The sequence below is a fragment of the Symphodus melops genome (genome assembly GCF_947650265.1).
Source record: "Symphodus melops genome assembly, chromosome: 12".
Lineage (NCBI taxonomy): Eukaryota > Metazoa > Chordata > Actinopteri > Labriformes > Labridae > Symphodus > Symphodus melops.
This window is the reverse complement of record NC_136702.1, coordinates 8621303-8634118: the sequence shown is the minus strand read 5'-3', so window position 1 is coordinate 8634118 and position 12816 is coordinate 8621303. Positions and strand designations below refer to the sequence as shown.

The 12816-nt window shown below is 37.4% G+C and overlaps 2 protein-coding genes and 1 long non-coding RNA gene across 3 annotated transcripts in view; 1 reads left to right on the top strand and 2 right to left on the bottom strand.

The window, feature by feature from the left end:
• Positions 1-7781, bottom strand: part of LOC306833263 (uncharacterized protein) — a 94413-nt gene extending 86632 nt beyond the window's left edge. The window contains exons 1-12 of the mRNA XM_079358412.1: positions 7318-7781; positions 6887-7081; positions 6541-6717; positions 6386-6466; positions 5550-5753; positions 4754-4783; positions 4209-4316; positions 3529-3741; positions 3374-3454; positions 859-975; positions 369-398; positions 195-272 (exon numbers count right to left, since the gene is read on the bottom strand). Of these exons, the coding sequence (XP_079214538.1) occupies positions 195-272; positions 369-398; positions 859-975; positions 3374-3454; positions 3529-3741; positions 4209-4316; positions 4754-4783; positions 5550-5753; positions 6386-6466; positions 6541-6717; positions 6887-7079 (1312 nt within the window). The 5' untranslated portion in view covers positions 7080-7081; positions 7318-7781. The remainder of the gene's footprint in view (positions 1-194; positions 273-368; positions 399-858; positions 976-3373; positions 3455-3528; positions 3742-4208; positions 4317-4753; positions 4784-5549; positions 5754-6385; positions 6467-6540; positions 6718-6886; positions 7082-7317) is intronic.
• On the top strand, positions 1496-11105 carry LOC306833283. Its single transcript, XR_013780332.1, has 5 exons — positions 1496-1571; positions 4475-4514; positions 8449-8469; positions 9353-9424; positions 11022-11105. It is a non-coding gene; the product is annotated as an uncharacterized lncRNA (long non-coding RNA).
• On the bottom strand, positions 8719-12762 carry LOC306833275 (lymphocyte function-associated antigen 3-like). The gene is made up of 4 exons (XM_079358432.1): positions 12425-12762; positions 10814-11104; positions 9254-9529; positions 8719-8981 (listed from the first exon to the last, which is right to left on the bottom strand). The coding sequence occupies exons 1-4, from the start codon at positions 12471-12473 to the stop codon at positions 8851-8853; spliced, it is 747 nt and encodes a 248-aa protein (XP_079214558.1). The 5' UTR covers positions 12474-12762; the 3' UTR covers positions 8719-8850.
• Positions 12763-12816: the final 54 nt, after the last annotated feature.

Below are 12816 nucleotides of genomic sequence, written 5' to 3'. Positions count from 1 at the left end.
TGCATTAGCCGCACCGGAGTAGAAGCCGCAGTGCTCGAAGTGTGAGAAAAAAGTAGCGGCTTATAGTCCGGAATTTACGGTATTTATTTGTTGTACCTTGTTCAGTGTTAGGACTCGCTGCTTTTTGATTGTTAAAATAAAAATAAGAATTAGCTGCAGCTGACTGAAAAAATCTACTTCTCATTCTAAATTACCTGGGATTCCCTCGGATGGAGTCTGTAAAAGTTTTTTATCCTTTTCTTCAATCTTCTCTACCTTCTCTTTGACAATACCTGATAAAAGTGAAGAGTCAGATGTAACCAGCTTTATTGGTAGCCTCTCTTATATTGTGTCTCAGCTAACATAAAGAATCTTTGTGGTGGTCTGACTTGCTGCTGGCTTCGTATCCTCAACAGGTGCTGGAGGGGAAATATTATTTTAGTAGAAATAATTCATGACACATGCAGTGAACTTAAATCAGAGTTATTCTTTTCTGTACTGTTTACAAATAAAAGCTCAATCAAACTATGAGCTAAATAAAATACACACACAGGTAACAGACGTGGATGGAAGCTCTAGAGGACAAAGTCAGAAAGAACGGTTCAACACTTCTCAGAAGCTGTGGCTGTTTTATTTCTTGAATAGTTTTTTAACCAATAAGCTGTCATTGTTCAGTCATTTAGAATAATCTGGGGTTGTTTCATTAAAATAACAGCAGAAGAATAAAAGATGAAAACAATCCAGACACATAAAGTGCTTCAATGATGAAGAGCCTGATTTCAACTTCACAACTGTTCAGGTAAACATAAACATGGAGGTTTTATTCACTGTGAACAGTTGTGTTGAACCAGCTCAGAGCGCAGTGTTCAGCAGTGTTACCTTCTTCAGAGTCTTTGTCTCCTCCATCATCAGTAGAAGACTCATTCAGGTTCATCTTATTATCTTGGGCCAAAACATCAGGTGAAGATATTTTCTTATCCTCACCTTGATTCGTCTCTGAAACAGAAAGTATGAAGAATACAAAACTATTTAAAAAGTGCACCTGTCTGTTTAGTGTTAGTAAAGGACTCAAATGTTCAGAGACAGTCTTTGTGGCTTTGAATCAAAGAGTCTTATCAAACAGTCTCTGTGTGAAGAGTGAGGTGTAACTAATAAAGTCCCTCCTCCACTTTTTTATCGTGTGCTTTCATTAATGAACCATTAGTCTTTAATGTTGTTGAGAATCCTCCAGAAGTAAATGAAAGTCTGTTGCAGCTTTGTATTGTCTCTCAGAGGTTACAAAGTGAACCTTGTAGAAATACTCAAAGTGTGATAGAGCGAGCGTTCTAGCTTTCTGAATCTGATTGTAACAAACAGCCAAATGTGCCAACATGTGAGAAGCTCTGACTTTTCTAAAGTATGTGAAGTACCAGCATTATAATATGTAACACACATTGTATTAATGGTATACTGCTGAGGAAGGCTTTGACATTTAGGTTTACATACCTGACTGTTCTGTTTCTTCTGTCTTCTCAGGGGGTTTGATCTGATCTCCATCTGGATCACCTCTGTTAGTGTGAAGACTTGTAGAGGCTGAGTCATCAAACGGAGAGGTGGGAGAAGCTGGGGTTTCTAAAAACAGAAAAAAAGTGATTTTAAAAACAAATACTTAAAGATACTAAAGAGTACAGAGACACTCTCAGACACTGGAGTCAATAAACCCAGTTAGGAGAAATCTGTTCAAAATAATGATTAATACAAAAACAATACATTGATACAGAAGTTTTCTGATTGATGGAAAATGAATCGGCATGAACTTTTATATTTTCAGTAATTAATAGTAAAAAAAACCCAACTATTTATTTGTTGTTCCTCGTTCAGTGTTAGGACTCACTGAATTAGCTGCAGCTGACTGTAAAAATCTACTTCCCATTCTAAATTACCCGGGATTCCCTCGGATGGAGTCTGTAAAACATTTTTATCCTTTTCTTCAATCTTTTCTACCTTCTCTTTGACAAAACCTGATAAAAGTGAAGAGTCAGATGTAACCAGCTTTATTGGTAGCCTCTCTTATATTGTGTCTCAGCTAACATAAAGAATCTTTGTGGCTTCGTATCCTCAACAGGTGCTGGAGGGGAAATATTATTTTAGTAGAAATAATTCATGACACATGCAGTGAACTTAAATCAGAGTTATTCTTTTCTGTACTGTTTACAAATAAAAGCTCAATCAAACTATGAGCTGAATAAAATACACACACAGGTAACAGACATGGATGGAAGCTCTAGAGGACAAAGTCAGAAAGAACGGTTCAACACTTCTCAGAAGCTGTGGCTGTTTTATTTCTTGAATAGTTTTTTAACCAATAAGCTGTCATTGTTCAGTCATTTAGAATAATCTGGGGTTGTTTCATTAAAATAACAGCAGAAGAATGAAAGATGAAAACAATCCAGACACATAAAGTGCTTCAATGATCACAAATTTTTCTTCTAAGAGCCTGATTTCAACTTTACAACTGTTCAGGTAAACATAAACATGGAGGTTTTATTCACTGTGAACAGTTGTGTTGAACCAGCTCAGAGCGCAGTGTTCAGCAGTGTTACCTTCTTCAGAGTCTTTGTCTCCTCCATCATCAGTAGAAGACTCATTCAGGTTCATCTTATTATCTTGGGCCAAAACAGGTGAAGATATTTTCTCATCCTCACCTTGATTCATCTCTGAAACAGAAAGTATGAAGAATACAAAACTATTGAAAAAGTGCACCTGTCTGTTTAGTGTTAGTAAAGGACTCAGATCTTCAGACTTCATTAGTCATTATTGTTGTTAAGTGTACTCCATAAATAAATGTAAAGCAAAGGCAGATGTGGTAACAACTGTTCCTGATCTGTCTTTTTCATCTGACCCAAAAAATTCACCAAAGATAAAACAATTCATCCTGAGACGAGGGGAACATGACTGTAAATGAATTCAACTTCAAATGATTAAATCAAGAAAAAGCACTGTGTTAAAGACATTTGATAACAATCAGATTGATAGAGTGACTGCTTTCAATCTGTTCACAAATGACCTTCAGTAACATTCATCTGAGTTGATCTGTGAATGTTGTTTAAACATCACATTTCTGATCTTAAATTAGCCAAGAACAGATCATCTATTCTCTTTATGCTTCCTTATCACATATGTCTGAAGAGAACAAAACATATAAAGTACCAGAGAATATAAAAATGCTCTTAGACCAACATGGAGGAAGTTATCAGTGAGATCTTTGAGGTGAATCTTAAACATGAGGTTTCTTATTTGAACCTTCCTCATGAAGAACACTGGACTCTACCCACTAGGCCATCTCAAACTACTGGCATAAAAGCCCCAAAATAAACCTCTAAAAAAAGAGTAAGTAACATTGAGCAGCTTTTACCCTTTTCACTCTCTGGAAGTTTTTCTGCCGTGACAGGAAGCGGGCTCTTTTCATCTCCCTGAGCCTCGTCTTCATCTGAGCCTGAAACAGATTAAAAACAATAAGTGGTAGCTTTATAAGGAGAAAAGACAAATCATATATTGTCTCTTGAGTACCTGATGGATCATTGTGATCAGCAGTTTCCTTTTGAGGGTTTTCATTGACCTCCTCTGAGTCAGACCCTTTCTGTTGTTCCCCATCAGTGACCTTAGGGTCCACACCTTGAGAGCTCTCAGTCACAGGAGAACTGACATTAGCAACAGCAGAGGTTTGATCTGTGGGTGGGTCAGACGATGCTTCATCACCCTCAACATGATTCTTCTCTGGCTCTGAAACAGAAAGAATACAAATCAATTCAATAAGTGCACCTGCCTGTTTAGTGTTAGTAAAGGAGTCACATGTTCAGAGATTTATTTGGTGTTAAATGGATGCAGGAGATGTTGTCTTAAATGTTCTCTGAATAGAGAAGTAGCATTAATCCAGACAGAATGATTCAAAGATAGACACAGCTGGATAAAGGAAGAGTGAACACCACAGTAAGCTGATCCTCACATGACAGCTACATGAGACAGATCACAGCCAGCATGCAGGGAGAGACTTATGAAAGGATCTGAATGTGTTCAAGTATTTCAAACACATTTAAATATAAACTGTTTATTGTTGGTGTCCTGCTGCTACGACATGGACTGAAAGTCACGTTTTGTTCATCTTTGGATATTTTACATCTAAATTAACTAACAAAAAAAAGGAAAAAAGAAGAATCTCGAGTTTTGCATGAATTGATTTTTTTTATCACCTTCAGAGCACGTAGTATTTTCTGGCACAGAACTGTCGAGTCTCTGATGAGATGGAAGCGTTTCCTCTCCGTGAAGAAGAGGTTTGTTTTCACCTCTCTGAGCTGAACCTGAAACACATCACAGAACACATGTTGTAGATTTACAGTGAGAAAAGATGAATCAGATATTGAAGAGTAATTTGATCAACATTTTCACATTAGAGCCCCTGACTGTCTCCAGGTCACCACAGAATGCATCAATATAAAATGTAGTTTTTATTTTTAAGAAATCAACTATTTGTAATTGAAAGGATTGTGTTTTTGGAGGTAAGTGCTCACTCTTCTCTGTAACTCTTTCTGGTCACAATAAACAGAAAACACCAGCATGAAGAAAATGTTTCATCTGGTACTAGCAGCAGAGCGAGCTTACTTTCTAATCCTTTTGTAAAAGATGAAGAATCAAGTAGAGCTCAGTTTTTGTAAAATTCTATGTTTGATTGTAACAAACAGCCAAATGTGAGAAGCTCTGACTTTTCTAACATAAAGAATCTTTGTGGTGGTCTGACCTTCTGGTGGCTTCGTATCCTCAACAGGTGCTGGGGGGGAAATATTATTTTAGTAGAAATAATTCATGACACATGCAGTGAACTTAAATCACAGTTATTCTTTTCTGTACTGTTTACAAATAAAAGCTCAATCAAACTATGAGCTGAATAAAATACACACACAGGTAACAGACATGGATGGAAGCTCTAGAGGACAAAGTCAGAAAGAACGGTTCAACACTTCTCAGAAGCTGTGGCTGTTTTATTTCTTGAATAGTTTTTTAACCAATAAGCTGTCATTGTTCAGTCATTTAGAATAATCTGGGGTTGTTTCATTAAAATAACAGCAGAAGAATGAAAGATGAAAACAATCCAGACACATAAAGTGCTTCAATGATCACAAATATTTCTTCTAAGAGCCTGATTTCAACTTTACAACTGTTCAGGTGAACATAAACATCGAGGTTTTATTCACTGTGAACAGTTGATTGATGAACACCTTGATTCTTATCTGGCTCTGAAACAGAAAGTATGAAGAATACAAATCAATTGAAAAAGTGCACCTGTCTGTTTAGTGTTAGTAAAGGACTCACATGTTCAGAGACAGTCTTTGTGGTTTGAATCAAAGAGTCTTATCAAACAGTCTCTGTTTGAAGAGTGAGGTGTAACTAATAAAGTCCCTCCTCCACTTTTTATCATGTGCTTTACTAAATGAACCATTAGTCTTTATTGTTGTAAAGAGAACCTTCCTCATGAGGAACACTGGACGACTTGTTCACAGAGGATTTGTCTGATTCATTTCTGTTCTCTTGTGTACCTGATGGATCAGCTTCCTCTTGAGGGTTGTTATTGACCTCCTGTAGTTCAGACCCTTTCTTGTGATCCTCAGCAGGGTGAAGAGGGTCCACACCTGGAGGGCTCTCAGTCACAGGAGGACTGACGTTAGCTGTAGCAGGAGAAGTTTGATCTGTGGGTGGGTCAGACGATGCTTCATCACCCTCAACGTGATTCTTCTCTAGCTCTGAAACAGAAAGAATACAAATCAATTCAATAAGTGCACCTGTCTGTTTAGTGTTAGTAAAGGAGTCACATGTTCAGAGATTTATTTGGTGTTAAATGGATGCAGGAGATGTTGTCTTAAATGTTCTCTGAATAGAGAAGTAGCATTAATCCAGACAGAATGATTCAAAGATAGACACAGCTGGATAAAGGAAGAGTGAACATCACAGTAAGCTGATCCTCACATGACAGCTACATGAGACAGATCACAGCCAGCATGCAGGGAGAGACTTATGAAAGGATCTGAATGTGTTCAAGTATTCCAAACACATTTAAATATAAACTGTTTATTGTTGGTGTCCTGCTGCTACGACATGGACTGAAAGTCACGTTTTGTTCTCCTATAGTTCAGTCTGTTTTGTGTTTTGTGAACAAAACATGTAAAGTACCAGAGAATATAAAAATGCTGTTAGACCAACATGAAGGAAGTTATCAGTGAGATCTTTGAGGTGAATCTTAAACATGAAGTTTCTTATTTGAAACTTCCTCATGAAGAACACTGGACTCTACCCACTAGGCTATCTCAAACTACTGGCATAAAAGCCCCAAAATAAACCTCTAAAAAAAGAGTAAGTAACATTGAGCAGCTTTTACCTTTTTCACTCTCTGGAAGTGTTTGTGTCGTGACAGGAAGCGGGCTCTTTTCATCTCCCTGAGCCTCGTCTTCATCTGAGCCTGAAACAGATTAAAAACAATAAGTGGTAGCTTTATAAGGAGAAAAGACAAATCATATATTGTCTCTTGAGTACCTGATGGATCAGTGTGATCAGCAGTTTCCTTTTGAGGGTCTTCATTGACCTCCTCTGAGTCAGACCCTTTCTGTTGTTCCCCATCAGTGACCTTAGGGTGCACATCTGGAGAGTTCTCATCGAGAGAGGTTTCTTCATCTGGAGAGGTTTCATCTTTGGGTGAGGCAGACGATGGGACTGTATAAAAAATACAAAACAATTATATGTTGTGTCTTTCTGATAAATGCTACAACATGGACTGAAAGTTAATTAATCTCCCCTCCGTAGTTCAGTCACTTTGTATTGTTTTTTTTCCTTCTTGCTGTTGTAATTCTTCATCTACTTAAAAGAAGAGTTGTTTTCAGACCTGGCTGCACAGGAGTAGATTTCTGATGTGTGTCTTTGGTATTTCTGACACCAGCTGGGTCTGTTTCATTTTCTCCAGACTGTGAGACCTCTTCATCAACAGATTCTCTGATCTGTTGTGGATCCATATCACTCTCCATCTTCTGATCCTTTAGAGGTTTTAATTCACCAGGTGAAGATTTAGGAGGATTCATAGCTGAAAATAAATGGATGAAGGAGAAGAACTGCTTTAAGAGACTGAACCTGAAATAAGCTGTCGGAGTAACAAAAAATTAAGGTGAGAGCAGTTTGTGATATTTATTCAGAGTAGAACTGAAACAATACACTGATTAATCAGCAAATATGACAAATGTTTGATGAGAGGACTTGTTGCCCTCGTGGTTGTTGTCATGAAAGAAGCATTAGTTACAGCTCAGAGCTGACAGAATTTACCTTGAGCTTTTTTGATTGAAGCCGTTCTTTCAAAAAAAGCTTTCTTTTCCTTGACACTCCCTGAAAAGACATGACAGCAGATTTCTGACTCTATCCACGGTCCTTTGTCCTTTCTCAAAATAAAGACATAAAAGCCTCAAAATAATCCTTAAAAACACGAGTAATAAACATTGAGCAGCTTTTACTATTTTCACTCTCCAAGTCTAAATCGTCACGATTGGATTTGCTTTTGGGGTATTGAGTCAAGAAGAATCGATTTTCAATTCAAAACTATTCTGGATTTATTGATCCATGAATTCAAAGTCTATTTTTGAATTCGTACTTCAGGATCTACTTCAGTCATCTGTAAGACTGGCAGAATTTCTTGTTGGTCTATTTGGCATTCTACTGATTTAAAGAGAAGCGACGTGACGGATTAGTGCCCCCTCCCCCATCTTTTTTTTTCATAGTTTTTTAGAAATTATGAATCGATTTTAATTCTTAGAAGAATCTCGATTTTTGCATGAATCGATTTTTTTGTATCACCTTTAGGAAACATAGTATTTTCTGGCACAGAACAGTTGAGTCTCTGATGAGATGGAAGCGTTTCCTCTCTGTGAAGAAGAGGTTTGTTTTCACCTCTCTGAGCTGAACCTGAAACACATCACAGAACACATGTTGTAGATTTACAGTGAGAAAAGATGAATCAGATATTGAAGAGTAATTTGATCAACATTTTCACATTAGAACCCCTGACTGTCTCCAGGTCACCACAGAATGCATCAATATCAAATGTTAAGTTTCATCTAAACAAACTGTATCAAAGTGACGATGATCTCAACCATGAGCAGAGAAACAATTAATTTCATCAAGTACATCAAATATTCTTTATTTTTCAGACATCAACTATTTGTAACTGAAAGGATTGTGTTTTTGGAGGTAAGTGCTTGCTCTTCTACATATATATATATATATATATATATAGAGAGAGAGAGAGAGAGAGAGTTATTTATTTATATGTGTGTGTGGGTGTGTGTATAATGAAGAAATTATTAAATGCGTTAGAAAGAGAAGCTTCAGCCCAACATCTGAGACTGAAAACATAAAGTGTCATACCTTCAGCTGATGACTGTTTCTCCACATCGTCTTTAGCAAAACATGCTGGAATCAAAGGTGAGAGGTGATGATGAAAAGGTGATAAGTACGTGTTAGTTTGAGTACAATGTGAAGATTGAAGTGATTCATAAAAGCTGCTTGTGTTCAATAACAGGGCTCAATATGTCGAAGCTTGTTCTTGAAGATGTTTAAGATCTTTAATCAGTCCAGTTGGCTTCTAATGGACCATGACCTGGATGACTGAGAACATTATTGACTTTCTTCACATTGTGGGTAATCATAGACGAGCTTTTGATAACTTACTAACAAACTACCTTTCCTCTTTCTAAACTTATTATGAGCACTAAACTGTTACACACAGCTTTTAAAATAATTGCACATCATTAATATAAATGTTATCAGGTCGCACTGCTGAGGATCTAGATCCTGAGAAATGTTTTATCTGATGAAAGTGTCGTTACTTTCTACTGTACCTTTTTGTCTCACTTTGCAGAAGATGATGCTCAACACGAGTACAAATAAACCAATGACAGTCAGGCTGACGGCTAAAGCTACAGATGAATCTCCTTCTGCACAGAAACACAAGAGTCAAAAGTTAGAGGGACACTCAGCACTAAAACAACATCATGTAGTACAGTAACAACAGAGACAACCAAAACATTCATGTGATGAACAACTATGAGTCCTTGTGTCAAAGAGATCTTTTCACACATCTTCATCTTGTCAACCCTGCTGAAAAAAAGTTGAACTTGGCCACAAAGCTTCACATTTTCTAAAAGAACATTCACTTAAAAATGATCAAATCCAAAACATGAACATGCAGTTATCCATAAGATCATACCGGGGAAACAATCCTTTGCTGTGAATGTATTCGTCTCTCTGCTCACAGGGTTGCTGACTGAACAAATGTATTCTTCATTAGCTTGTTCATGTCCCACAGATATATTCATCTTGTGTCCTGGTTGTGATGTTCCCCGTGATGATGTCCACTCAAACTTCATCAAGGACTCAGGTGATGTGAGCTTTGCAGAGCACAGCAGCGTCGCCTGGACTTCAGAAACATCCGAGCTGCTGTCTTTGTGTATCTCACAAGTTATGGTCGGCATGGCAACCTTGTCTGAAAGAAAATGTGAAAATGGATATATAGATGAATACATACCTAAATCCTCATATTATATGAGTTACGATTAATTTGATCTCTGATATATTCCAATATCACTCGGTTACTTAAATTCAAGTTTATTTATGGTTTACATACTTTTTATTTATAGTTGTTAATTTCCAAGTGTTTAAGTGCACTCTTAGTTATTCTGGCCAATAAAGGCTTTTGTTTAACTGTCTCTTGCTGATATATATCAGAATCGTCCGCAAAAGTCTCATATCTGTGGGGCCCTGATATGTATACACAAAAACAATACATCTTGAATAATATAAAAACACAATATACAGTGTTGGGTTTAAAATGCATTACACGGCGTATCAGAAAAGATTTGATAACAAGAGTGTCTTTAATCTATAAAAGAGTCTTTTTATCACAGTTTGATTAAGATCGACTCCTTTTGGGGTCGGCGGTGGCGCAGCGGCAGTGCGCGCGACCCCACGTATTGAGGCTCAGTCCTCGCACGCGGGCGGCCCGGGTTCGTGTCCGGCCTGTGGCCCATCTCCCGCATGTCTCTCCCCACTCTCTCCCCCCTTTCCGACTCTATCCACTGTCCTCCCTCTATCAATAAAGGCAAAATGGCCAAAAATAAAAAAAAACTTAAAAAAAAAAAAAAAGATCGACTCCTTTAAAGGAAAGAATGATGTCATAGTTAAAGGAATCTGTTGTAGAGGGCTCGACCTTCAATTCAACAACCTGACTTTGTTCTGTAGCATGAGAAAGTGAAAGTAACCTCTGCTCTGCCCCTGAATATTAACTTTCATCTTTTTTTTTTATATCAAGGGCACTCCTCTCAGCCATGATAAAAAGCAGATGCAGTTCTATAAAATCGGTTTTATAGCATCAATATCAAAAGATAATATTTACCCTCCCCTCTACACTGCCCTTCAGTTCCTTTAAGAAACCTGCTGCACTTACTAACCATGTTAACTTTTAGTGAGACCATGAACCAACAACAGGCTGCCTGAAGTGTAGAATGTGACTGGAATAATTCTCCATTTACTGATTATGATGACTGATATGTGTTTGTTTCTGAATACAACAAGTGCTCAACACTTGTGGATAAAAAAAAAAAAAAATGCAATTCAGACACATTAAAAACCTCAAAACATACAAATGTGATGAAATGAGCGACTTTCTCTTTCTATTTACATTTTACACTGGGGTTTATTTTTAGCCCACTTCCAGCTGTGTTCATGTTGATGGATTAACTATAATCTGTGTGTTAAATGTTAAACCTACCTATGACCTTCAGTTCAAAACGTGAAGCATGTAATCTGTTGGCAATGTCTACTTCCAATTCATAGACTCCACTGTCTTCAAATTTGAGGTCGGTGATTTCAAGTTCTGCTGTGATCCAGTCGAGAGTGATCCTGTGTTTAAATGCTTCGTACACCTGTTCCTCTTTGCCGTCAAAGTCGACCACTTTGTTGCCATTATGTTTCCACAGAATTGAATTTGGTTGTCCTGGGATGACCGGCTTCAGATGGTTCCCCGTCCCCTTGAGGACATATTTTGGAGTCGATCCAGCAGCTAGAAACATATAATAACAGAGCTATGAGAATAGGAATAATTTTTCTTTGTAAGAGCAGACCTATTTCAAACATTGTATGTATGAAAACAACTCTTATTTAACATGTAAAAGTTTCAGGTATGCTTCTGCTGTGGTCTGGAATCTCCTGCAGGATGATCTGTTCTTTTATCTTTCTAAAAGTAGATTGAAGGTGTTGGAGGAAGATTCTTCAGGTTGTAGATGCGTCACATAATTTTCATCTCATGTTGATCTGTGTTTGTGATTATTGTGTTTTATGTCTGTAACTTGGGTTTTTTTGCTTGCTGGCCCTTTTGGCCAGGACACTCTTGTAAATAAGATTCTTAATGTCAATGCAGGACTAAGTCATTTGAACGACTTTCTTTGTCGACACATGTCACAGTATCTGAAAGTATCTGTCTCCATTGAGACAGTGTAACGACATAACATTTTGTTCATTTGTTTCTGAACACCTCCCTGGCTAATAACAAATTCTCCTTCAACTTATGTTTCCAGAATTATATCCTTGTTGCTGTTTCTTCTGTTATTTGTGTTATAAATTGAATATTTTCTAAACTGTTTGAGAGCATGAAATGCATCAGAAAAGTCAGTGAACAACAAGATCCAATCCATCACAACCTTCAGTATGATACACATCAGTAAAAATATGACAAACATCTGCATTAAACAATAGACCAGACAATACGTCTCTGCTATTGCCCAAATATTAACACTGATGATGATGCATGCACAGTAAGAAGTGGTGCAGTTGTTCATGTTTAACAGTTATAAAGTTGATGTTAAACATTAGCATGTATGTATATTTAAAACAAATAAAAGCAAGCAGACTAATATGATCAGCTGTATTTATTAGTCTGTTATTAACTAAAGCAAAAGGCTGGGTTTCTATAAAGTCTATAACTTTATAATAAACGTGAATTGTGCATTTTGTATGCAAAGTAATCGAGTCAATAATAATTTAATGTAGCCTGCATGTCTGACAGGGACACATCAATGAAATACTGATTTTAAATCAGTATTTAAAATCCTTTAAGACCTGTTTAGAAAAGCCTGGCTAATTTCGCTTTTAGATGTTTTATATGTTTTAACTACTATTTTATTCTTTTAAACTCTGTCGCACTTTGAGATTCTCGAATGGAAAGTGTTCTACACATACAATGCATTATTACTATAACTGTGAACTATTGAACCCGTGTCTGGATGAATGATTAACTGAACATGCCTCGTCAGGCCCGTAATGAGGTCTGCGCTGTAGTTTCATGTCTAAAAACACCACAATGTCAATCCGGAGAAAAACTCACCGAGGCAGAAGGTAATTATGAACGAGGCCAGGAAGTAGAAACAAGCCATGTCAGAGGAGCAGATAAATCACAGGTACATTTATCCTACTGCTACTTTCACTTTGTCGTCGTCACAGGTGCAGGAAGAGATCAACAGTTTTCCTCGCAGGTTTATTCTCTCAAAAAACTCACTGGGTTGTTATTTTTCCTTCTTACATGGTCCGGACAGGATCAACTCAAAACATCATGGAGCAGTTGTGGCTCAGATAACACGAATGGGTGTGTCTGTAGGGCGCAAATAAATGTGCAAGCAGCCAAACGAATGTATTTCGTCCAGGTGTAACACCTGAGCTTCCGGTCTCTGTTTATCCTCGACCTTCACAATAAGTTGGAGGAAACGGTGGTTTAAATTA

Coding starts and splice junctions, on each gene's coding strand:
- LOC306833275 (XM_079358432.1), bottom strand. CDS start 12,473: ATGGCTTGTTTCTACTTCCTGGCCTCGTTCATAATTACCTTCTGCCTC. Junction 11,105..12,424: donor CATAATTACCTTCTGCCTCG/GTGAGTTTTTCT, acceptor ATATGTTTCTAG/CTGCTGGATCGACTCCAAAA. Junction 9,530..10,813: donor TTTTGAACTGAAGGTCATAG/GTAGGTTTAACA, acceptor ATTTTCTTTCAG/ACAAGGTTGCCATGCCGACC.